Below are 25,713 nucleotides of genomic sequence, written 5' to 3'. Positions count from 1 at the left end.
TTCTTGCTGCTATTACAGTTTCTTAGAAAAGCCTCTTTTTCTCCCTACTTTTCCTTTTGATCTTGTAGGTTTCAAACAATATATTTTATTACTTCTGATACTTATGTGAAGAATGTTAAGTCTTTCACAAAGATACACTTTTGGCCAAGTGCTTTATGGGTATCAGAGCTCAGCAAACACATACGGTTGTGTATAAACACACATGGACAGATATATATACTCACAGTTTCATCACAGAAAACTACATGTATATACAATTACTGTAACATGATTAAAAACCTTACTTTCTCAAATTCTCAACTTTTACTCTCACACACTGTGACATCATAAATTGGGGAAGTAGCCGAAAATAGGTAAGACTTGAATGTCTTCAGTCAAAGAATAAGAGGAAGAAACCCCCGTTCTCTTTCAATATATCTAAATAAGCAAAAAAGGGGGAACTAACAGATTTGGGCTGGAAGAGGCAAGTCAAATCAAGCTCAGCAAAAATTTCTGAAGGATAAAAACAAGTATAAATAAAAAGAGGAGATGTAAATAGGTGATGTGAACAATTCTCGAGAACAAAAAAGCATTTGATATCATCAGAGTTGGTGTCACAGGGTGGCTATTAACCAGCATAAACATTCATTTTCAGTCCCACTGAGTCACCCAGAAAAGCTGGCTCTCGAATAATGAGGCTGATGGAGCCTGAGATCCAGTTCTACTTTTCTTTACTCCAACTTGGAACTGTTGCACAATTACGATACAGAACGTCAGGATACGATAAACAGAACTGAAAAAGGGAAAGAAAACAATTTTTTCCCCTACAAGTCAGGTTCAGTGCTTTTGCCTATTAAAGTAACCAAATATGTTTCTCTCTGAAATCAAAGCCAAAAGGCAGCGTGCCAGGCACAGTTAACAGATAAATCAATGTTCCTGAAGGGCGGGCTTTTTTGTTTTGGGGGGTTTCTGCCTGACAACAATCTTGCAGCCAGCAAACAGAACACACACCGCACGTCTTGTCAATCTACTCTCATCAAATGGGGAAGGAAATGTGAATACTTTTGAAGATCTAGGCACTGTTTGGAAAAACTTCATGTTCTAACCTCCCTGTCAAAGGTCATGGTTTTCATAACTACGTAGTCTGCAGCTATTGTAAAGCCCACTACATATAATGTGTAATTCCAGTTAATTTATCACTAAGGTCACTGTATACTAGCTGGGAGTTTGTAAACAAGAATGAATCACAGGTTTCATTTTTGTGTCCCTTTCAAACTGGAAGACTTAACAGTTTCCTGTTCCAACATACAAAATAGTATTGCTTCTATAAACCTACTCGGGTCTCCTTGCCAGCAGTTTCCATTTAATTAAACTGACAGCAAAACAGGGCCCTTGCTAATGTGATCCAGACCGGTTTGCCTTCAATGTAAATTCTCAGGCATGAAATTACATCTGAAACAGACACAATAATCCCTCTATATCTTAGTCATAAGTTTAATCTATACTAAAATAACATTTTCTTTGTCTATATTGAAGTCTGTTTTAGAATTCAGTGATCTTTTCTTCTTTTCCCAGTTGAAGTTCAGGGAATTATTCAACCTCCATTCACCTTACAGTCAATTCAGAATTTTCTTCTTGCCTGTAATTTATACATTCATTGTTGGTTTCTAGGTCACGGGTGGCAAAATGATCTCGCATGTGAGAAACCAGATTTGGGACCTACTTCAAACTTTCGCTTTCTGGAAACAAAATAGGCTGGTAGCACTATAAAACTAGTTCACAGCTGCTTAAAGCAATCTAACTTGCCTAAGCTAACAGCCTCATCTTTCACACAGATCTTCGGGTCAACTAGCTGTAAAGAAGAAAACTGATGAGATTTATAGGTACCTTCAATAAAATGAAGGTGGGGTTGGTTGTTTGTTTAAAGCCCCATAACATTTCACTCTTGTCTAGTCATTCTCATGAGTACTCAACTGATGCACAAATTCCTACAATGCCCAGGAAGAACAGAATATGCAAAAGAATAGTTAATTATTGCACAGCAACCACAGCGTTCATGATGAGCAACTCAGTAAATTGCAGGGTGCATTTATGCCAGATGCAAGTGAGATGGGAATTTCTGAGAGACACAAAGCGTTTCGTTCCTGCCCCATGGGCTGCCTCCTCCTGCACCAGCACCAGGACAAGCCCAGGGACGCTACAGGCCCCCTGCAATTCAAGCCTGTGACATCAGAGGGCTTTGAAGCACAGGGAAGGATGGTATCCAGAGAGAAAAGTCACAATTAGTAGGGGAAGGGCAAATAACCAATCTTTTCTTACTCAAGCCAGTGTGTGCCACAGCGGGGTCCTCACTGTGACTGCCAAGCCACACCTTCCCACCTGACAAGACGAAGAAGCTTTATATCTGTCAGTTAAACAGTGATTGAAAAAACACTCTCCCAAACTCTCGGCCTCACAGTCAAGTCCAGGAACGGTATCAGAGAAGCTGGTCTTTGCTGCTCTGTGGATTCCTGATACTGGAAGAGTACATCACCCGAGCTCTGCTGCAGCTCGTCTCCAAGCTCCAGGGGAATTACACGACACTTAGCCAGCAACATGTAATGATACATCAGGACATTCATTTTGAGACACTGGCAGGATGGCCTGAGCTTTGGAGTGCCTAGCAGTGACAGTCACCTCAACATTTTGATCCTGGAAAAGAAAATCAAGTACACTATGTGCAATTACATTTCTTCTGATGTCAGCCATGTAAGTAAACTAATTGTTTTAAAAGGAAAGCTTGAAGCCATTCTGAAAACAGATTTTGGGTGAAGTTTTAGCACCACCAAGTCTTCACAAAAAGCAGGTACCTGAAGCTCTTGTCTTCTGGCCGGAGCGACAGATGTGGTGGCATAAGAGAAAGAGCTGCAAAAGAACCTGTAAAAAAAAGGAATGGAGGGACAGCCTGCTCCAAGAACATGGCGTCTTTGTTATCCTCACTAGTCCTGGCCATCTCGCATTGCCAATGTCAAAAACTGCTTCCATTTAAATGAGTGATTCCTGTTTCTTGTTGACATTCTTTTGCTCAACACCTGCATTTTCTGACCACAGAAGGAGATGTCAACAGCTGTCAGGACAGTACCCATAAGGTACCCATTATCCCTACAAGTCTGCACACAAGTCTGCAGGGATTTACTATAGCTCTGTTGCTGGTTCCATGACCCTCTGCGTCTTGGGCAGAGATATAAAAATGGTTCCCGCAGCAAATGAAACTGAGGATTCACTCTGGTATAAATCTGGTCTCTGTGTTCAGGCTGTCACACCTGAGAGGGCTTCTTGGCTTTAGAGTCAGCAGTCACTGGCATGGAACTGGTGTCACTTCATCTGGTGAAAGGGAATGCACAGGACAAAGAAAGTTGTTGCTGTAGCTACTCCTCCAAGGAGCCTTGTGTCCTATTTTGGTTTGGGCAATCTGGCTAGTGAACTGACTGGGAAATGGAGATGGTAGGAAATTCTTATGGATAGTTGGGGCAAAAATCTCAATGAGGCACACACAAAACTCCAGTCCCACATGCAATCCACACAGACATGCTCTGAAGGAAAAGGAGCAAAAAAATGGAAACTGCAGTCCCATTTTTTCTATGAACGCCATCACATTCTGTCATGTCTTGATAACCTTCGGTGATGAAGCTGAAGTGCCCTGTCAGTCACATTGAGCTCAGAGCATTCCTTACACCACCACCTGTGACGCTCAGTACGTTGTGGGACTGGGCCCAAGGACTTGTGCTTCCTGAGAGCTTGTGCTTCAGCTGGAGATACTATGACCATAGGAAGCAAAAGTGACAAAACACTGTAAAAACAAGAGAAAACTAAACCACAGAGTATTTTCCAAGTTTCTCCTCACACAACCAAACATTTGCAAAACCTTAGTTACACGTCCAACTGCCCAAGAAACGTTACATGACTAAGTAAGAAATTTGCCACATGGCCAGCAAGGTATAAATGATGCTTTTAGACAAATGCACTCAAAATGTTTTCAGAGCCTGGGCAATAAAATTTCCCAGCACTGTTGTCACAATCTTCCTCTTCAAATAAGAACAGTAATTGTGTTGTTTTCCTAAAAAGTAGAAAGTTAAGTGCTTATTTAAGAAAACCAGCCATACACTAAGTAGTCTGACATTAAGACAATGGTCAGTCATTAGCATGACCAGAAATCATTACAGGTCCTTCTGGCAACTGCTGTTCTGCTGCACTGTTCATGAGGGTCTCCTGTTTTAGAAGCAACACTCAACAACTATTGTCTTGGTAAAAAGTATGTAAACCTTTTCTTACTGTTATATTGACTTTGCCTACAAGGTGACATGGGAAAAATGGTCTAATACAGAATAGCAGCCTTTCTTCTTCTCTGCCCGTTAAGAATCAGCTGCCTGTGCTTCCCCAAGCCGACAGAGGTGGCAAAGAGGTACCGCTTTGTGCAAACACCGTACCCAACTGGCCACAAATGAGGGGATGACGTTTCATATTAACTTATATGGATTTGCCAACATGCCCGATCAGTTGAAAGTCTCTCAACAAGACAGAGAAACTACCAATAGAGTTCTGCTGCAGAGGGTGAAAAATGCTCCTATTCCATTTGTGCAAATATGCTGGGCTCATGTTATCAAACACATGAATTCCTGTCCACACTCTCTCCATCTCTCTTGTGCACCCTGCCATCAAAATAGCAGGGACAAAATTGGCCTCATTTCCTGTATATTTCATATAGACCTAAACGTTCTTAAATACGTTGTCAGGGAATATATTTTAAGGCTGCTATGCTCACATCTGATCTCCTACTCTATGCTTTTAAGATATTAAATTGGCTTTACCCAATAAATCACGTTTTGTGCCTTGGAATCACATGGTATCCAAGATCACCAAAGGCTAAATCCTGGGCTATTCACATTCATTATATGCAAGTCAGAGGGCCCAGGTCTACAAAACAAAGTAAAAACTAAGCACACAACTTTCCCTGCAGGGAAGGCTAACAAAACACCCCAAACCACACACACCAAAAAACCCAAGTGGCAAGGTAGAGAAGCAGCCCTTATTGCTATTTCCAGGAATCCTCATCTCTGCTCCCATTCCAGAGCTGTACCACAGAAGCATCAAAGCTGGAGGTCGTGGCAGAATATGGCCTCGGCACTGACCTTCTCACACGTCCCAGGCTACTCTCAAGCCTACAGAAAAAGGCACTGACTGCCCAAAACCTGAGTGGGACGATTATCCCAGAGGCTCTTTTCCTGTTGGGGGATATATAATAGCTGAGTAGGAAGAATGAAACAAGTCTTAAATTTTTTCATGAGGGCGCACAGGACCTGATTTTCCTGCCACTCACCTTGCTGCAAGGTTTGCTACTGAGCATCACAGCAGCAAGCCTAAGCGCATGGTACAACACTGAATAACTACGAGAAGAAATGCTCCTTCAAGCTCTCCCTACCTGTGCTGGAAGGGTCCCCTAAGGAAGGAGCGGAGCAGGCAGCTGAGGGGGCTGAACACCTCTCAAGGGAACAAGCCCCCTGCGCTTGTCCAAGCTGACCAGTCCACTGAAATACCAGGAGCCTCCCACACACAAAAACTACAGCATCTAATCTTTGATGTTTTACAATAGCACAAAGACAACACACAAAACACATTCAAGAAACATTGTGGGAAATGCGCCAGCATTTTAAGGAACGTTCCCTTTGGACATGAAGCCTTTTTTAGCCAAACCACTACGATTTTGTTTTAGTGACTCATACGAATGGATTCTGGATTAAGGTTTAAAAATGGGACATTTTCTCTTCTGCTCCTGGGTTCACCTCAAGACATGTGAATGAAAAAAATAGCAGTAAGAATATTAGGCTGGACTTACATTCACCAACAGACACTAAATAGGGATATACTAAATTTGTAAAGCTTAGCTGAAGTTTCAAATATATAATTCTGAAAATGCAATTCCTCCTGAAGTCAGGCTGGGCAAGGATCATAAAACTATAAAAAGATACTTTGTCCCTAAAGATTGCAAGAAGCTAATCATTAGCCACCCGTTCATAGTGTTTACCTTTTTATTACATTATTCTGATATTTTTCTTTTGCAGGGACCTACTCCTTATTTCTACCATATGGGTAACAAAAAAGATCCACTGCCTCTAGGCAAAGTGTTTTTAAAGACAAAGACATTTGCCGGATTAAAAACAAACATACAAACAAAGTGTACACAAATTTGTTTTTGACTACTGTTGGGCATCTGGAATGGCACGCATTTTCTTTGGAAAATTTTTCTTCCAGTTTCTTATACAAATGACAGTAAAATATGTACCCAGCAGCAAATTGAGAGAACTAAATTTAAAACGCACTTTCAGACCACTCTCTCATTTTTTTCTTTCTAACTTCTCTTTTCCAAGGCGAGAGGGGAGGAGGGAGCTTGTACTGATGTTTTGAAGTACTGTAAGTTCTTTTGCCTTTTAACAGAAATATGTAAACAAGGTGTATGACTGCAGGGTAATGTTCTAGTCACAAAGCATTCAAGAGCCAGAGTGAAGCTATTTAAAGAATGGAGTATTCAATTCCTGAGGCCAGATGCTAGTATAAATATGAAACTATGTTCACACTGCAGATTAAATTATTTTTAGTTTCTGCATTTGAACTGCCAAAATTATTTGGGTTGGTTTTTTTTTTTTTTTTAACTGTACCACAGAACTTATGGGGCCACATTTTGATGTATCTGAACAGAGCATTAAAAACACAAGCGTAAAAGGACTTTTTCAGCTATTTTCTCTGTGCAACAAAACTAGAAGTGTATAGTGACAAACACTGTCACAAGTAAGGGTCATTCAGGGAGTAAGAAAACTAAAAATAAAGATAGAGCTGAAACATTCGAGATTCTTGAAAGAGATTTTTTTATAGTACCTTATCATTTAATTTTCATCCCACAAAGCTTTTAATCTGGAAATACTCAGTGTGAAAGAAAAGTGGAGACTGTGGTTTAAAATAATTAAAGAGAAAAACACGCATTAGGATTGCATTACACCCTGTCTACTGAGTTTGCCACAAGAGCTCACACAGATATTGCTAAGAATATTAAGTTAAAGTCACTAGTAATTAACTAAAACAAATAATCAATAATCCCATGACCTTGCCATAGCAAAAACATGGATGAATTCAAGAGAGAAAGACAATGAAATAAACTGGTGGTGATCGAAGGAAATCCAGGCTCAGTGACTAGCTGGGTGAGGACCTATCACTGATACACGCTAAAGCCTCCGAGTCACCTACAAGGCTGCCAAGGACCCCGCTCTTGCCGATAACCACTTCACTGTTGTTATTTTTTTTGTCCTGTAATTATCTTCTCCTTGCTTCATCAGCTGACAAGGATGGAAGGTCCAGAATGTATCTCAAGGACGTGATTCATCTGCTGATATCAGGGGGTTAGGCTATCAAGACACAAAAAGTAAACCAGGAACCACATGGATGGACGTCAACCAGGCCATAGACCCCTCCCACTGCGAATACCACAAATGTCCTGGAAGGCCTGGATATACAGCCAGGAGCGTAAACCTGCAAGAAGTATGAGCAGAAAGACTGCAGCTTGGTCGGTCAAGAGACCTCCTGCAACACTAAGGAATGTGGAATTACTGAGCAGACTTGCTCTGCACCACACTGAACATGCATATTTTGCCGATGACTTACAAGAAGGATGAGGCAAGTAACACTGTACAGCTGGCTGGGGGAAGACGCTAGGAGGGGAAGGGGTCCCGCAGCGCCGGGACTGTAGCCCACCTAATATTGAGATGTGTGAACCGACACTAAGTACCTGCGGAGCCTCTGTCACCGCCCCAATTCAGGAAGGCAGGGGACACCAGGCTTAATTACAAACAGGTGATGTGGGACATGCTGAAAGCTGAACATGCTCTTGAATATCACGTCAGGTTCAGCCCCAGTTCCTAATTAACTGTTCTTATCAGGCATGGATCTGGTATCACAACAGCAAAGCCTCCTTTCGGTGGACAAGCTGACAATCCCAGCCTTCCCTGGGTATTTACAACATGGTTTTAAAATGCATTAGCCTGCACTTTCAAGAAACCCGGGACCAGAACATCTGGGCTTTGGTTGTTTTGTTTCTCAGTAATAAAAAGTGAAAAAAAAAAATGCAGCTACAGATAAAATGTTCAGGAACACAGCAGCTACCTTGTCATCCTTTGCCTATTTTCCTTTCACTAGCCTCGTTCGCAGGAGCAGAAAAGGACATGGGGGAACTTGGAGGGGGACAAGAGGGAACGTTTCCCACTTTTTTCTTAAATTAGATTTTCGGTTTGTTATAGGATCCTTGAATTGTACAACATGTGGGGATCTATTCCACCCATGACACACGTGCATAACTCCCCTTGGCACTAATGGGAATGACAAACGTGTTGTGAGAGGAGAATTGCCCCCTAAAACTGCAGGAGTGTGAACAAGATTGTAAATATATCTCAAGGTTCTGGTAACATTAGAAACCAGCCTAGCGTCTTTCTCATGGTTTATTATGATATCACCAAATCCCCTCTATGTATTTATAGCCTTGTAATTCACAATTATTCTGGGTCCATAAATGTTTTTGGCATCTGAATGTAGAACTGATACTATTATTTCACATATTATGGTACTGTCCGTGAATGCTAAATTTATTCCAGCAGAGACTCCTGGAGTTCATTCATCAGATATTTTATGCTACTGTTCTTTTAATGATTCATTTATCCTTAGTAATATTTGTATTCTGAAGTGTGGCGTCTCCAGCCGACAGCACAATGCTCTGCTGAATTATCTTTTTCTTTCACAGCATAACAAAGTAGAGCACAGTCAAATTGAAGATGGCCTTTAGTACACTGTCAGAACAATACTGCTTACCAAGCATATCCAGACACATTTCTCAAACCACATGTAATGCTCTGGCTGCCAACGTGCTCATAAAGTCATTAACCGGCATCTTAAAATGAGGGTGTGATACATATATTTAAATGTTTAGGAAAATCAGATGTGTGCTCTTCTAGAAGCTTATTTTGAATTTCAGCTTCTACATATATCAATTATGCAGCAGTGCGCAGATGTAAAAATTCACCTTGATTTTTCACAAGCTGCTAAAATATACTCCTGCTAAAATAATACACATTATCTATCGCTAACAAAAGCTGCTTTATGGTGTTTAACTATTTGTCCTTCACAATGTAACTGAGCAAGAGAGACCCAAGCTGAAGGTCCACAGTGCTGAGGATTCATTTTTACAAGCAAATTATTATTAGCAGTAAAATTAAAGAGGAACTTATTTTACATGGTACAGATTTTACTAAATGAAGTAAATAAAGGTTATGCCACAATGTTCTCCAATATAAAACCTACCCAGTAAGTTACAATTCACGGTGTTACATTTTTTAAATACGCTTTCTCTATCACCCACTTCCACAAACTGCGCTCCAATTTATACATGTAGCAGGTTTAACCCTTCCCTCCCCAAACACCCTCATCTATCAATGGTCTCATCATGCAAGGATCACCAAGCCAGCAAAGACAAGCATGAACCAAATTAACCAAAAGAGATTAAGCAGTCAGAATATTGATACCGAGAGCCGTAAAACTTGAGTTTAACAAGGGCAAGGATGCCAGAACCAGTCTTCTCCTGTGTACCCATACAGCCCCTCGTGGTGCTCACAAAGGTGACACACAACGCTGTGGGAGACCCCTGGGCTGCCCACATTGGGAGGGCAGGTTTGCTACTGCCCACTCAGCCGCTGCAGCCAAGCCCCCTTCCCTGTCCAACACTTTCCTCTTCTTTCTAGCCAGCCCATCTCCCACCTTCCCTTGCCCGCCCAGGCAAAGCTCCACCTCGGCAAGCTGAGGGCCCATCACCTGTTGCTGAGGTCCCCATAAATGCTAACATGGCCATTCGCTGGCATTACAGCCCCATACAGCTTGGGGGGTAGCCCGGCTTTTGCTCCTGTGCGCCTCTGCCCTAACAAATGATTTTGTGAAAAGAGGAGAAGGGGAAGAAAAAGCAAGTCTCCTCCTTCAATTTCAGATGCACAAAGGATGCTTTCTCTGACAAATTCCCATGGCACGAGATGGGTCATCTATAAGATGATGAATATTGTATCTCAGAGAACAAGCACTAGCCTTTCTGCAACACGGCAGTCAGAACCGGACTAAGATATTTAGGAAGACAGACGATGACAAGCCAGGCACATCGCAGTGCGCCTGTAAACAAAAGGCAAGTCATCTTTCTGGGCACCGGAGTAACGAAGAGCAACTTGGAAGAGCAACTTGGAAGGGAGGTGGTGAATAATTTGGTCTGGCTTTTCGCCTCGCCCACAGAAGGGAATTGACACCCAGATCTGGCCATGGTGTCAACAGCATCCACAGAAGAGCCTGAGCATCTCAGCACGGCAGCACAGGTCGCAAGCCGGAATGATTCATGAGCTGGTATGAAGACAGCTTCGACTTGATTAACGGAGCGCTCGGAATCAAAGATGACCGCAGGACTCCAAGTCCTGCGCTCTGGCAGCACAGAATTACAGCACAGGAAAGCAGCGAGGCAGGAAAAAGAGGACGTCCTCAGGGCCCACCCAACTATACGACGTTATATAGGTGCTAGGTTTACAGATCTTGGGACTCAGCCAATTTTTGGCTGGCTGAACGGAAAGGATACAATGCAGGAAAAAAGCGTCGATGATCTATGAGGGACCAACAGCTCTAACCAGCAACCATGGCACACGGAGGAGACCGCTGATCACCTCCCTCCATGGCGCTGGGCAAGGGAAGCGCAGGGACACAAAACAATAGACGTCCCAAAATGGGTCCCCCTGGGACCCAGAAACAATATGGGCAGGGACGGAAACCAGAGGGAAGGCTGGGGAGGAGAACAGCACCCTCTAAACTCAAAAGTTAAAAAAGAAAAAAAAGGGGGGGAAAAAAAAAAAGGCAGGCATTGAGATAAAGTCAGATTCAGAGCACGGCAGCGCTGCACCAGGAGGCACACGTTTCCAGTTACTGGAACAAAACCTCATGGTCAGTAAGAATTAAATGCAAGATCCAACAGTGACTAGAAGGGAAAAAATCCTGGAGAGCAGACACATGTGGGTTATTACACAGCCTGGCAAGGTCAATCTCGGTGCTAAAAACAGACAAAAATAAAAAAAGCCGTCAAACATTTTTAAAGGGACACTGTCCCACACTGGCCGCTTTGACACCGTCTGTGAATGGTCCTTATTTTTTATCTACTTATTTTGTAATTATGTAGGCTACTCCTGTTCCAACCAGAGGCTGCAACAAGACTCTTATTGATGGTACAAACTGCTGCAACTTTGCCTTTCGGAGAACGTGGGGCAGTTCCCTCAGCTTCACAAGGCAGTAAAATTTAACTCTTCCTCCTCTCTTGTTCTGCAGCAGCGATTCCTTCCCTGATGCTTCTGAATAGACCAGAACTGCAATTGCAAATGGCTGTGCTCTACACCAACGACAAAGTGCCCTGTCATACCAATACATAATTGAAAATGCTGACACAGTGACAACGGCTATCAGCACAATTCTGATAATCATGTTAGCTTGCTCCTGCTGCAGGAGGTTGTGGGGGTGGGGAACAGGCATTGTGATTTAGGGGCTACCTAGAGAGAAGTTACATGGGATTTTGTTTACATTTCTTGGCAGATCTCCCGCATTTCAAAGAACAAAATACCCACCTCCTCAATTCCCAGGGGCAACGCTACCACCCCCTTTTATAAGAGCTCAAAGGCAGGTCAAAGTTTGAGAAGAAATCCAAATTTTATCTCTTTGATAAGGCATGCTTGAAGTTTGAGATGTGTGGTGTTAAAACTCCTTTCAAGAGCCACAAATAGATGAGGCTCAAAACAATCCAGTGGTGAATGAAAGGCTTCCATAGTCAGTGCTGCATATTAAAATGTTTTTGTCACCCCCATACACTTCCTCTGTAATGAAGTAGGCTGTCCCCAGAGAAAGGAAGAAATCAACAGCACTTAAATCTTCCCAGCATTCCTCGGGCAAACGTGGACTCGGGAAGGACCAGGTGGCTACAGACAACCTGCCAAGGACCCTGCCAACCTCCTCCCAGGGAGGCTGAGGAAGGTGCAGAGGAGAGCAGCAGTGCCTCAAGAGAGAGGGTCCTGTGAGGAGAGGCAGCCCCGAAGCGCTACTGGAGATAGGGTCACCTCCAGGAGAAAATACATCATTATCACAGGATTACTGGGGGTATACCGCACCTAACACCACCACCACCTTTCAGCATTTAAAAGGCAGCCAGCAACTGAAGCCAACAAGCCAACAAGTATTAGCTATCTTAAACCAACTGGATGACAAATAATAAAAATAAACATTTATTTTGCCCTCTTCACGCAAGACCAGACAAAATTGTCTGTCTGCTCAGCACCTCACGTTATCTCCGATCCCGAATATGTTAACACTAAAGGTAAGTGGTAATTAAGTTCAAAGATGACGTACAACCAAAGAAAGCCTTGCTGCTCCATGGCCTCTCTGAACAGCAACCCCAACAACGCTGCTCCGCAGCCTGCCGGTGCTCTCATTCAGCTGCAGCACTGCCGGCATGTGCTAGGAGCTGCACAAACACAGAAGAAAATGCTAGGCCACAGTTCTTTTCCCCAGGGGAGCCGTTCTCCTCCATTCAGGCTCCTTGGAGCACAACAGACAAGTCATGTAATAGCCTCATCTATGGCAAAAGAGCTGTATCAATTGGGCTGGTTAAAATGAGTTAGAGAGGTCACTCTGCCCCATGAGACAAAAACCAACATAAGGTACACAAGGGCAGAGAGGGGAAAATGGGATAATGGGACACTTACAGGAGCTTTATCAAGATCAAAATGGCATTCAGCTAGGGCAACGGGGACACGAAGGCACAAGGAAGAGGCAAAAAGTACAGACAAACAGGGAAGGAGGGGAGGGGAAGAGCGTTAGAGGCATGACTTGGGCACAAAATATCCAAAGTAGCTGTACTCTGAATAGCTAACAATTAGTTGGTCAGAAAATTATTGCATCAAGTTAAGCCAGGCGAGCCTGAACTCAGCAGCACGCGACAAACAACGAAAAAGGAGAATCGGTGTCAGTTCCGAAGTCACCACAAATGTCTGAGCACACTACAGCTGCAGATTATCAGTTTCGATAATATTATAGCTTGACTACATTATGACCTGATAATCTTCATCTGGAGAAGTCAGGCCTGTTGCAAGGCCACTGATAAGCGAAATCAGAAGGGCTGTGCCACAGCCCAGTGCCCGCTGGGGCCAGGCACTGTGGCTGCCTGGGCACTGAGGGGTTGGCACCTTCCTGCCAGATAGCTCATCCCTGCTCCACTTTCTGTTCCAAACTCACTGCAATCTGCTGCAGATTGGCCAATTTATACGGCAACACAAGATCCGATGAGGACCTGGGATCTCCCGGATGACACCATGCAAATTACGAGACTGGTAAAGAAGAGAAGGAAATGAGAGGGTGAGCCAGTCCTGCGGCATCCAGCCCCTGCCTGGCAAGCTCCGCTGGAGGGTTCAAAAGAGCGAAGTAGGAAACAACTGATGGAAAACCACCTACGGACTGGAAAAGGGTGACTGCTAAAATATAAACCCCAGCTAGAAGTAGTACTTGATTTTCCTGGATTCCACAGAGAACAAAGATCTGGGTTCTACACACCCAAATGCATGACTGTGGGGAATGAAAGACAGGACAGGACTGGTTGCTAAATTTTCTTTGGGTTCCCCCTCACTGCACCCAAACAAGCAAGCACTAACGGCAGCAAAAACCCCTTCATAAGCACCAGAACTTGCTCATCCCCACTACTAACGCTGCCAGTGCAGGAACGGGAGTGCCCACCACGCGGCAACCTCAAGCATCCATTTTGGCATGATAAAGACTCTTCAAGGATGGATAAAAAGAGTGGCAATGACAGTTTGGGGACCAAGCCCAGAGCTCTGTCATGACAGACTCGTGAGCCAGAGGGATGCAGATTGCCCGGCTGGGGCAGCAGCAGCTCCCAGCTCCCCGGCCCGGCGCAGGCACAGGGGCCATTTGTTCCTCAGCTAAACCCAGGCAGAGCCGCAGCCCAGCCTAACCCAAACCAACAGAGCCGGCGAGCACTAAATTCAGTCATTTTCCCCTCAGTCTCTTCTCTCAATTTCAGCTCTGACTCCTCTATCTTTTATTTCTTTTTCTAAAGACACATTTAGAGATGAAACCATTCATAACTGCCTATCCACAGACAGTTTGTGGCAGCATAATTGACAATGAGTCTGCTGCAAAAATGAAAATGCTGTTTTAATAACCTTGGCCTAAAATACATTCTGTTGTATGCCTCAAAGGGTTTCAATAAAAAGTCAACCTGTAGAGACATATTTTCTTGGCTTAAACAACAATCCAAAGCATATAAATGTAGTCCAACTATAATGACATATTTATAGGCCAATAAAGCTTACACTGCAGCTTTCATACTTCACTTAAAGGAAGTCTGTAAGAAGCAGTGTTATATAAAATAATTTGAATTTTTTTCGAACTATAGCCCAAGGAATACAAATATGCAACTTTGCCATATTTAACCGATAGTGTTTACATTGCTTAGTTGCTAAAAATTTTGTAAAATGAAATAATTCCTCATTTGGTGACTTCCCACTGGTTTACCAAATATGGGTATACAAGTCCATTTATTACAAAGAAAAATCCCCTAAATAATTCTAAAGACAAAAATAAATAACTAGCGGCCTTAGTAGTGAATGATTTAATCAGACCAATTCTTCTGGAAAAACAGGTTCTCATGTTCATTATGAATAATGCATTCCTGAGCAACTCTATTTTTATATGCTGCATTGTTGTTATTCTTTATTTTTCTCAACATTTGAAAGAAATATTCCAAGAGCTATAAATAGTCTTAAGACATAAACTGCTAGCATTCAATATTGACATATTTGTAGACAGGGACAGAATGTATAACATAAATACCTCAACAGGCAGAAAGAAATAATTCTTAAAAATCATTTTTCAGGCTGAAATCTTGAAGCTCACACAAAAAAATACCATTGCTAGATCTTTTATTTAATACAGTCCTAAGGAAAAGTTCTGCATAATTCACTAGTGATAAAAACAATGGCATTTCACAGAAAAAAACCAGTTTCTGCAGAAAAGAAAGGCAAAGAGAAAAGAAAAAGAGAAAAGCAGAAAAAAGAAAAAAAGAGACAAGAGGGGAAAAAGAGAAGAAAAGAGGGGGGGGGGGAATAGAAGAGAAAAGAGAACAAAAAAGGAGACAGAACTACCAAACCTGAATTAGGGTCAACTTTCAATTATAGGTGCATGGTTCTCTGGGTTGTGGATTAACCAAGCGTCGCCTCAGTTTTGGCTAAGCAAGTGCCACAGGGCGTATGGTACGGGGTATATGCTGCTCACACGAGGCCCCACTTGGCCTGGTTATTGTTTAAAGCTGCCCTGCTCCCAGCAGCAACGTGTTTAATTATGTTTGCGCAGTGCCACTTCTGTGGTTCTGTATCAGCCATGTTTTCATTTCATCCGGGTTATTTCACCCTTCACCACTCCTGGATAGTGTGTGAAAACTGATTTTGTTTCTTCTGTAAAGTTTTTTTGAGCTCTTTGGTAGGGATACAATTTCCTATTACCTTATACAGCTCGGCTCAAAAACATCTAATAGGAAAAATTTCGGTAGGATTTTTCTGTAATGGAAACATGCCATTTCAGAGGAAAAAAGGGGTCCAGGAGATCACCTTGTTTATCTAGGCCTTTTCCACACCTGGTTCAGCAACTTCCTCGTCTACAGGCAGGGTTAAACATGGGCACCGCTACAGACTCACGCACGGCCTGCCAGACTAGCGCAAGAAGGGATTTGTTCCGTTCAGATCCAAGTTCCGTACAAAGCGGCTTGCCCTGTCACAGCCACGCCACTCTGCGCCGTGGGGAAGCCCTCCGTGACACATGCCCACGGGCACAGCACTGAGTACCTGATTAGGAGGGGAACTGTGCCGTGGTGGCGGGAAACGGTGGGTGTGCAGGACGTCACCTCTCCATTTGGGCTGATTAGCCTTGCTAATAGAGCTGTGCTGACGCTCTCACCTGACAGACCTTTGCACGACAGTGCATTGCGCTCCCTCACAGTTTACAACCCTATTTTAAGGGAAAAACTACCCCATCCCGTTGTGCTGGAGACCTACTGCAGAAAGTATTGCTAGTAAATCTTTGATCACTGCAGCTGAGCATTGCTCTGTTTGCAAGATGCTGAGTATCGGAAAAGGTCTGTGGGCACACATCGTAACAGGCACTAAACCTGCCATTTGGACAGCAGAGACGATACAACGCCGGCAGCTCAAATCTCTATGCTTTGGACACCGCACATTATGCTACTACCTTTGCCCACAGCTAGGGAGACAGCAATTCCCGGAGCGCAATGTCAACCCTGACCAACCACTCAGAATGAGAGAAGTAAATCATCTTCACCTGGTGGGTGTTAAACCTCCATCCCATAGGTAAGCCAAACACCAGAGCTCACAGGTTGCCTACAGAACACAACCAAATAGGGCTGCTTCACAAGCAATGAAGATCACCATTCTTCTGAGTTTTTTCTCAGATCCAGGAAGCAAAATATGCTTAAATTCTTGGGTCTTTCAAACAGTAAAAAAATCACCTTAGTACTAGATTTAAGAAATTTCTTTGATTGCCTTCCATAGGCTAGATCAGTTGTCTGTATCAGTGTGCCTAGTCAGCTACAGGTCTTCCTGAACCTTTGGTTTCACTCCTGCCAACCAGTCATGATGAAGAAAAAGTCAATCACAACCAAACATTAGTCAAAATACTCTTTTCTACTAAAAAAAAAAAAAAGACCCAACAATAAAGCCAGAGCCACCAACCAAAAATGAGCAACATCAGAATGTGGGTTATCAAAATTATACCATAAGGTTTGCATTCCATAAGCGTTTTCAGTATAACCCCTACTTTCAAAGGCTTAACATGCAACTATAAGCTTTAGGCTTAAAGATAATTTTCTGTGGCTCCTAGGGTAGATAATAGCAATTTCATAACTTACCACAAGGGTTTTTTTGTTTGTTAAAAACAAAAACAAGAAAACATTAACACACAAAAGTTCTGTCTGAAAAACATTAGGATTCTTCTGACACAACAAACAAATGCAAATAAATGTAGTGCGTAAAGAAGATGCCAGGGCAATAGCAGAGAAAATCACTGCATGTAATTATGAACCAGAAGAAACCACACGGCAAAGCAAAGGAAAAGAGACAGAATTGCACCGGTTATTTTTTTTCCTGGAGATGTAATGAAAAGTAAGATCAACTTCCAACTGTACTTTAATCTTCCAACCAATGTATCTAATGGTGAAATGCAAGATTGACAAAATCACTTCACCATTTGATAAGATCAGAAAAACGCGATGCAGAAGATAAACCCTCCAAGACAGATCTTCAGCTTAGTGTAACTTGGCTTCAATGCCAACACAGTCGTGCCATTATAAAACTGAACTTGGCCCTGCATCTCCTGTTAACGTAGGTACAAAAGCATTTCCTCACATGCGTCAGCCTTAGCTTTCAATTTCTTACCTTTCCACGCATTATGGCCTAAATTTGATGCTCTTCAAACTTGGAACATTTGTTAAAAGCTTGATACAAGAGAGAAACATCCCTGGGAGGCACTTCAAAGCACCATCTCTGACAGCTATTACGCATCCAAGGTCCTACTACCACAAACAGGCATGTTTACCAACAGGAGACCCATCTCCCTCAGACCCTGGGCCCCCACCAAGGATTTTAGAGGTGTGAGTGTCTGTGCACCAAAGCAGCCCCAGAGCTGCAAGCGTGTCTGCAACCATCCAAAGTAGCAGAGCTACCATCTCCCTCCCTATAAACGGACAGGTCTATCTGGAGAGAACAGCAGGGTGCTCGCAGGGGTCCTACACCATATAGTAACATACAGCTCACAAGGAAACGCTACGGAAGGGACATCTCCCTACCAAACGAGACACAAAGCTGACTGTACGGAGACAGGACAAGCACCAGAAGCAGGTGACAATCCTGCGCTTTCAGAAGGTGGGACGCGAGAGGTGAAAGGCCTTTGCTCTCCCCTGCCTGTCGGAAGGGGCCTCAGGAAGATGTGTCAGGCTCCTCTCCCCACGACGCACAGCTCTGACCTGACCCCCCGGCCAGGGAGAGCCCTTGACAATTACTTCATGGTTTGAGCCTTAGTGCTCAGGGACATGTCTACGGAGCAGACAGGTATCACAGAGTTACCCCACGCTAATCTTGAAGGAGCCTGCGATGAGCTCACCACCACCACCACCCATCCCGTTCGGGTACCTCACCACCACACCTCCGCCCGAAGCACAGACATACCTTGGGAATTGGCGACGACTTGGCAGGATCAGGCTCATCCGCCTTCGAAAGTCGCTCACCCACGGGCCCCTCCCCACAGGAGAAAGTAAGGGATACTCACCAAGGTCAGCCTTTTCCTTCAGGATGTCTTTGAAGTTCAAGCCGCTGTTGAGCGTGGATTGTCTGTATCTTGTCAAGGCCTCCTGCCCATTCTTCCCCACATCCATCGGCTTGACCGGCTCAGCCCGGAAACCACACTTCCACTTGGAGAAATCGGACTGTGCCCATTTTGCCAAGTCCTCAAGCTTCACAGTAACTTTCTCTGAAACAGCAATAACTTCATCCTGCAAGAAGTGGTCAAATGAGAATACGAGACGTCACGCGGGGCTCCACGATGACTGATAAACCTGTAACACCACCCCCCCATAGGCTACTGGAAAAGCCTATCTTGCTGTTGGCAGATTAATTTTTCTGTAATACAGAATAGCTAGTACTTAATTTATTCCTCCTGCCACCTAAGTGGAAATACTAGTTGTTTACTCGAAGCAAATACACATGATCTAAAGACAATTTCTAGGACCGGTGCAACGATCCTAAAAGGCATTTGAAATGCAGGTTGCCAAATCACATTCTGTATAACCCAAAGCCTTGAGGGAAAGTTTGTTTTTTAGGTGCAATTAGCTGCAAATGTAAAAATTCATGGCTGGATGACTAATGGTTATAGCTAGTCCTGAAATAAATGGACTAAGTAAATCTCAGATTCTTGGAACTCTGACTCACCAGAAAATTCCTGTGTTTATGGTACATTTTCCCTTGGCTTATACACAAATATTGAATTTAACTTTTGTCCTAAAAATTAAATAAAACTGTGATGTAATCCCAAAAGAAATACTACATAAATGTTATGTGCTTCCCACCAAAAGAAACTTGCACATTCTCATGTTTCTTAAAACCTTTTGCAAGATCAGAACTGTAATTTTTTTTCCCTTCTTAAACATACATTCTAAGAAAAGCACTTAAACTTAGTTTAGCCTCCAGAACATATACTCGAATTAAACAGCTCTAATTGCTGAATTTTATCCTTCCAGGAAACAATCAACTCCTCTCAGTCATGATGAATAAGCAGAATGTTTTATAGCTGACTCCAGTGAGCAAGGGCTCAAGAAAGCCTCAAAAAATAAACAAACAAACATACACACATATCCAGCAAGATACACTCCAGATTTTTTAGTTAAAACAGCAGAAATAATTTATGTTGTAATGAGAGCTGGCTGCATGCCACACCTTGCACACCGCACATTTCTAGCACTAAATAAGGCTACAGGTTCTTGAAACAAATAAACCAGAATCCATTTTTTCTCTCAAATAAACACAAGTATTTGCAAAGGGGAGAGAAATTCTTTGAGTTATTAAACAAAGAGAAAAGCACAATTGATTCTCTCTGTGTGTGTTTTTTTTTCCACTGAACACATTCCTCAGGAAATAAAATACTGCTCAATAGGGGGAAAAAAAAAAAAGCTTTATTGTGATAAGTTACGCACAATACAAACCCTGAAGTATCTCTAGTAAAAAAGCAGATCTGATATTCCACTCTCCCTTACATAATACAAAATTGTTTTATAAGCAGGCACCTTCGTTACATTTAGTGCAATAACAAATATTTGGTCAGAAATGAACAGCATGCTTATATGCTAAGCAAGCTTGTAATAAAATCTTTTCCTTTATCATTGCACAGCATAAGAGCTTCCACGGAACAACAAACAGTAACAGTGATGTTTTAAATCTCTGTTTATGACAAACGTCAATACTTTGTAAACAAGCGTTGGGTGCTACAAAGTACAATTTCAATGGATGGTTTCACCCAATTTCATTACACCATCCACTGAAATAAAAAAGCTGTAGTTGCTATATACACAGTATATGCATATATAGATTTTACATGGTGATTATTAAATGTCAGGATGGAAAAAAAATAATGCATGTATATATAAATATCAGCCTGCCTGCAGACAGGCTCAGCAATTTCTAGATAAAGTCCTCTTTTAGGATGTTGAATACCATCACCAGCTACTACACAATTTCTAATACTCAACACTAGAGCAATCTACTTAGCAGCAGTTTTAAAAAAAAAAAAAACCTGACTTGGAGATCAGACATGGTTTTGGTTAAAATATTATTTTCCAAATAGCTCTCATGATCAAATGATTATGATTTCAATTACTAGTTTCTTCATATCCTTTCCAAGAACTGGTATGACTAATTTTGGCTGGCATACAAAGTAAGCTGAGCAGACAATTTATTAACCAAAAGAAAAGTACAATCACTATTACATCATCAATGAATAAACTTGTTTTCGAGAATACAACCTTCGCACACACGCACATGATGTGTACACAAGGAGAAAAAAAAAGGAAGGGGGGGAAAAAAAAAAAAAGAAACCCTACTGTAACAAGGGTGAAGCGATGCTGGCGCACTCACCGGCTCTGCCCAGGCTGCCATGGAGGGGGAACCGCAGAGGCAGGAGCAGGGGGAGAGGTGGCTTTTGGGGGGCAGGGGAGAGCACACGCCAGCCATATGCTTTCTGTGGCAGCGGCACGGCCGTGGCCGTGAAAACACGCGGTGATTAGCATCCCCACGCTGATGTGAGGGGCCAGGTAAAGACCCTGCAAAAAGACCATCATGCGCTTGCCTCAGCCCTTCACAAAACGGCACTGGGGCTCCAAATACAGCCGCCGCGGTGCAAAGGGGTGCCCAGAATGGCACTACAGAGGGGCTGAGCACACAAGTGGGGTGCATGAATATAAAATGTAAAAAAAAAAAAACCCAGGCTGTCACTATGCCATGACAGAGGTTGTGGGCCAAAACCCCACCACGCAGGTGGTGCGAGGCGATGGCCCCTTGTCGGGGTTGCCCCGTCACCCCTGCAGCAGCTGTGTCCCCAAGAACACCCGGTCCCCATCACCCCTGCCGCAGCCACATCCCAAAGAGCGCCAGGCTGGCCCCCAAATGGGCTGGGATCGCCTGAGGAGGGCGGCTGACTGCAGGCCTCACGCTCAGGGCTGCTAGGCCGGGCCCTGTGCCACCGGCGAGCAATGGCAGCGCCCGCCCCATGGCTGTCGGGCCGAGAGGGCCCACCTCGGGCCTGCTGTAACTGCAGCCCCGCTGCCGTCAAACCCCCAAAAGCCAGCGCTGTTCCTAACATCAAAGACACCGCTGTGGGGTTTTGGGGTCGCCCCGAAGGAAGCGGGGCCAGGCCTGGCATGCAGAGGTGACAGCCACAGGACGAGCCCCTCGTGAGGGAGGCCGGGCAGCGCCGCTCCCGGGAGCGCCCGGCCGTCCCCGCACCAGCACCGGCCTCGCGTCCTCCCCTGGTCCCGCCAGCGATCCCCACGGCCGCACCGGGGAAACACGGACGAGTTCGCTTGTAGCCAGAAAACGGAAAAATTACCCCACGTATTTCAGGGCCTGCCTTGGGTCGCCCTGCCCGGCACACAGTGGGACTGCGTAGACCTGCTCTCTCTCACTGCTCGGTTTTTGAGCTCTTGCTCGTTTTCGGCCCAATTTGGAGACAACCGGCCACGTCCTCCCCGACTCCCCGCACACCACAGCGGTCACGGGCAGGACCGCGGTCCTCCTTCGAGCGCCGCTGCCAACGCCGATGCCGCCAGCGAGGGGCTGCATCTCCAGAGATGTTTTCACCTCGCCATACAAGCGCTGTCGAGCAGCACAACATGGCGGGCACCTTCAGCCCCTTCTTTCTGAGGAGCCTGAGCCCCGGGCAGCTTCCAGCGAGGCCGCCTTGCCCACACCTTGGCAGCTTGCTAACACAGGAGGTCATCTGCCCCAGCGCCGGCCAGAGGTCCCCCAACTATTTCATCAGCTCTGGGGTTTCGACGCACCTTGCCAAGCTTTCACACATCCTTAAGGCACCTTTCCGAGCGCTCAGACCCAAACTGCTGAGCGGTGGGGGCGGGGGGGTTATTATCTTTTTGGAGCCGCAGGTGACAAAAGGGTCCCTCCCCTTTTTTGTTAAGCAAAAAACGTCTCGGAGCCCTGCATCACAGCAAAAGTTGCTTTGGGACCTGCAGGGCTCTGCCAGCTGGCGGAGCCCCCGTAACCATTCGGTGCCAACTGCTGCGCACCTCCTGCCACAGCCCTTCTAGAGAAACCCTTTCAATGAGATGACAAAGGAATACAGAAGTTGAATAAATAAAAAGCAGGTACACGGTGACACATGACTAACAAACCTTTAGAAGATTAAAGAAATCTGCTGTATAACCTTCATGTCACTCATAATTATATCTCTGTGTAAACATGAAAAACCACCCACGTCGCATACAGTGCATATACCTATATCTATACAAAAATCAACTCATCGTGTATTAGCTATGCTCTGAAGTGATATGTTTATGAGGTCTCCATTGCGTGGTTAAGTCTTTAATTGCAGTTTTTTCCTGCTACAGCAAGATGAGCTTTGCAGGAGGAAACAGCCAGTGCCCATTTCAGCTCTGCTCAGGAATGAGATTTATCTCGGATGTGCCTTTTCGGACACTGACCAACCAATAGCAACGCTCTTCCCAGCCACAAAGTTGTCTAAATCTCAAAATAAGTACTGACTATAAAAAGAGGCACTTTTTCTTCTGTTTCTATAAAAGCGGGTATCTAGCTAGCCTATAATTTTAGCACATCTTACAAGACTCCTGAGCAAAGTACGATACTTTCACCTATCAAGTGGGAAATGGGGAGATGGTTAAGAAAGATGGTGATACAAACCCTTCTCATCCCTCTCTTGTTTTTTAAGAGCTTATCGGATTTGCATTTTCAGAGAAATCGTCCAGGGAGAAGGGGACAGTATCTTCTCGAGAGCCGTTATGCTTAAATATTATGTCACTGTTGTCTAAGCAACCATCACAGCCTCCCGAAAGCACAGAATGCTATATTGCCTGACTCAGCAGATGGTTGAAATACTTACATTCAGGGAAAGAGGTCAGGTAGTTAGAATAGTTTAAAGCAGATAATTATTTTTTAGAAGAAATATTAACTCTTACAAGGCAGGGAGTCACAGGGTAGCACAGGGAGGTCGTACATCTTGATTGCACGCCCGCATATGGTACGTCACAACTCCTCACTCATTGCCAATAACTAGGAAAGATTTATATTTTAGAGACACCGAGGCAGCCCTAAAAGAATTACGGCGACTGATATATCTCAAAATTTTGACATGCTGAGACTGTTTTCACTCCAGTGCTTCCAGAGGTCGTTTAAGGAATTCTGGAGGGCACGAGCGAGTCGAACACCTGCTTGGCTGTCTCCTAACATCAAATACGTGGCCTAGAGAGAAACAGGAGACGTACTGTAAAAACTCTTGCCGACAATTACAGAAGACACCACATGTCATTTATCTGATCAGTATGATTTGCATTAGAAAACATCTTCAAGCCTTTTTACTGAGACCTTTAGCATGGTAGATAGCTGGGGATGCATATTTTACAACCCAGTACACTGCCGATGAAAACACATTCATCCACGGGAGCAAAAAATACAGTGCGACTCTTACGGACTGCATTCACCGAGGATAATAGAACTGCATATTTCACTTGGGCATAAAGGCCTCTATAACTCTGGGCTTTTTTTACATCCCATGTTTTTTTTGTTTTTTTTGCAGTTTAGGTGAAAAGGACCTTCCCATACCTTGCACAACAACACTGTTCTCGCCCCTGGAACCCGGTTCCCTGCTCTAGATCCCTTTCAGGAGAGGAAGGTTGCGTTGCGGAGGCGGGCCAACAGGCCCCTCTCCCGTAGCAATGCATTTACCTGAGTGTTTGAGGGAAGTACGATCACCCTTACTTGACAGCCCAGTCAAACCAAAAGGCCCTGTTAGCAGAGAGTCTATGGTCCAGAGCTCTCCTCTGCCATACAGATGCTACCAGGGCTCTAGGACAGTGGTGGAAACCAGGTCATCTCAATTCAGTCCTAATTCACTTGCCACAAGTCACTCAAGAACCTGAACCCAGGTCTCCAGAGTCATCTCCTACAAGCAGCACTTCACCCAAGCTTTCCTCCGGGGACCATATTCAGCCCTAAAGGAGCAGAGAATGTCTGTACAGAACTGCTTTGCTCTCAGAGACTTTCTCCAGAGGAAGAAGGTCCCGTCTCCCTGCTGCCCGCTATGGACTGGGGGTATACATGGCGGGGTTTAAGACTGCAGGATCACAGACTAGAAAAGGTCTGGCTCCGGGAATTGCCCTGTTCAGCCTCCCTCCAAGGCACACGAAGGACTCTCCTGCCATCTACTCCCTTATTACATGTTGCTCTTCCAGTACAACCTTTCCAAGCAGGCTGCAGACCTGGGGAGCCGGGGCACAGCTCTGCCAGGTGGGAACCACGGCTCCCGTTCTGCAGGTGGGATCCCCGAGTGATGGGGAAGCCTCACAAGAGGCTCCAGCGCTTGGCACGGGCAGGGGCAGCTTTCCTTTCCCCTCTCCCTGCTCCGAGTGCCTCATTTAGCACTGTCTCCTCGTGCATCCCGTAGCCCAGGGGAGACGGAGGCGTCCCGAAGGATGCGCGGAGTGGAACTAACTGCCGGGGTCTGGGCCTGCAATGCTCCCTGGAGATGTCAGCGTGCAGGGACCTACAGAGACCACCGCTCTCCACCCACGAACCCACAGGGAGAGCCTTGAGAATGGAAATGTGCACAGCCCAGGAGTTTACCTGGCACACGGGAGAATTTCGAGGAGGCCAAGGCAGAACCTTTCATCTGTTAATCCTTCACTAATTGCTTTAAAGGGTTATAATGATCTCGTTAAATTCAGGTGACAGGTATTTCCCCAGCCTAAGCACTGCCGCACAGAGCTGTCTGAAACTCATGCCAACGGAGAACGCTACGTCCCAGTGCGTTCATCCCGCCTGCCAGGGTCCAAAACCCAAAAGAAGAGACCAAGATAAAGGACCTAGGTGAAGCACGTGAAGTCCTGCGGTATTTGCTTTCCCCTCTGTTAGCAAGCAGCTTGTTCCGCGGGGCTCAGTATTTCCAAAGCGAGACACGCAAAATGTCCTGGGGCAGGGCAGCACCGCGTTTTTGTAGGATGCTTTGTGGGATACTGGTACATCTGGGGCAGAAGTGGGGTGGAAATGGAGCGCACAGAGGGATGGCTGCGAGCAGCTAGATCTGACATTTCTACTGCAAGCCTCCTCCTTCATTTCTGGGGTGGGGTTTTTTTTTTTTCCCCTCCCTCCTCCCGCTCCCGAGCAGAGGTTCAAATTGAATTTATATCTGTCATTGCAGATAGAAGTTCTGACCAAAGAGAAAATAGGCTTCAGTCAAAATGTTTTCCCATCAGATAGCTCACAGATCTCGAAGAGTTGTTTTAGT

The 25,713-nt window shown here is 44.6% G+C and overlaps 1 protein-coding gene across 3 annotated transcripts in view; it reads right to left on the bottom strand.

The window, feature by feature from the left end:
- Positions 1 to 25,713, bottom strand: part of ARID5B (AT-rich interaction domain 5B) — a 120,719-nt gene that overhangs the window by 88,170 nt on the left and 6,836 nt on the right. For all 3 annotated transcript variants that reach the window (XM_075717852.1, XM_075717849.1, XM_075717851.1), the window contains one exon: positions 18,463 to 18,685. In XM_075717852.1, coding sequence (XP_075573967.1) covers positions 18,463 to 18,685 — 223 coding nt within the window. The remainder of the gene's footprint in view (positions 1 to 18,462; positions 18,686 to 25,713) is intronic.

This window comes from Pelecanus crispus, chromosome 10 (assembly GCF_030463565.1).
Source record: "Pelecanus crispus isolate bPelCri1 chromosome 10, bPelCri1.pri, whole genome shotgun sequence".
NCBI classification, from domain to species: domain Eukaryota; kingdom Metazoa; phylum Chordata; class Aves; order Pelecaniformes; family Pelecanidae; genus Pelecanus; species Pelecanus crispus.
The sequence above is the reverse complement of the archived record's forward strand: the minus strand, read 5'-3'. Positions and strand labels throughout refer to the sequence as shown.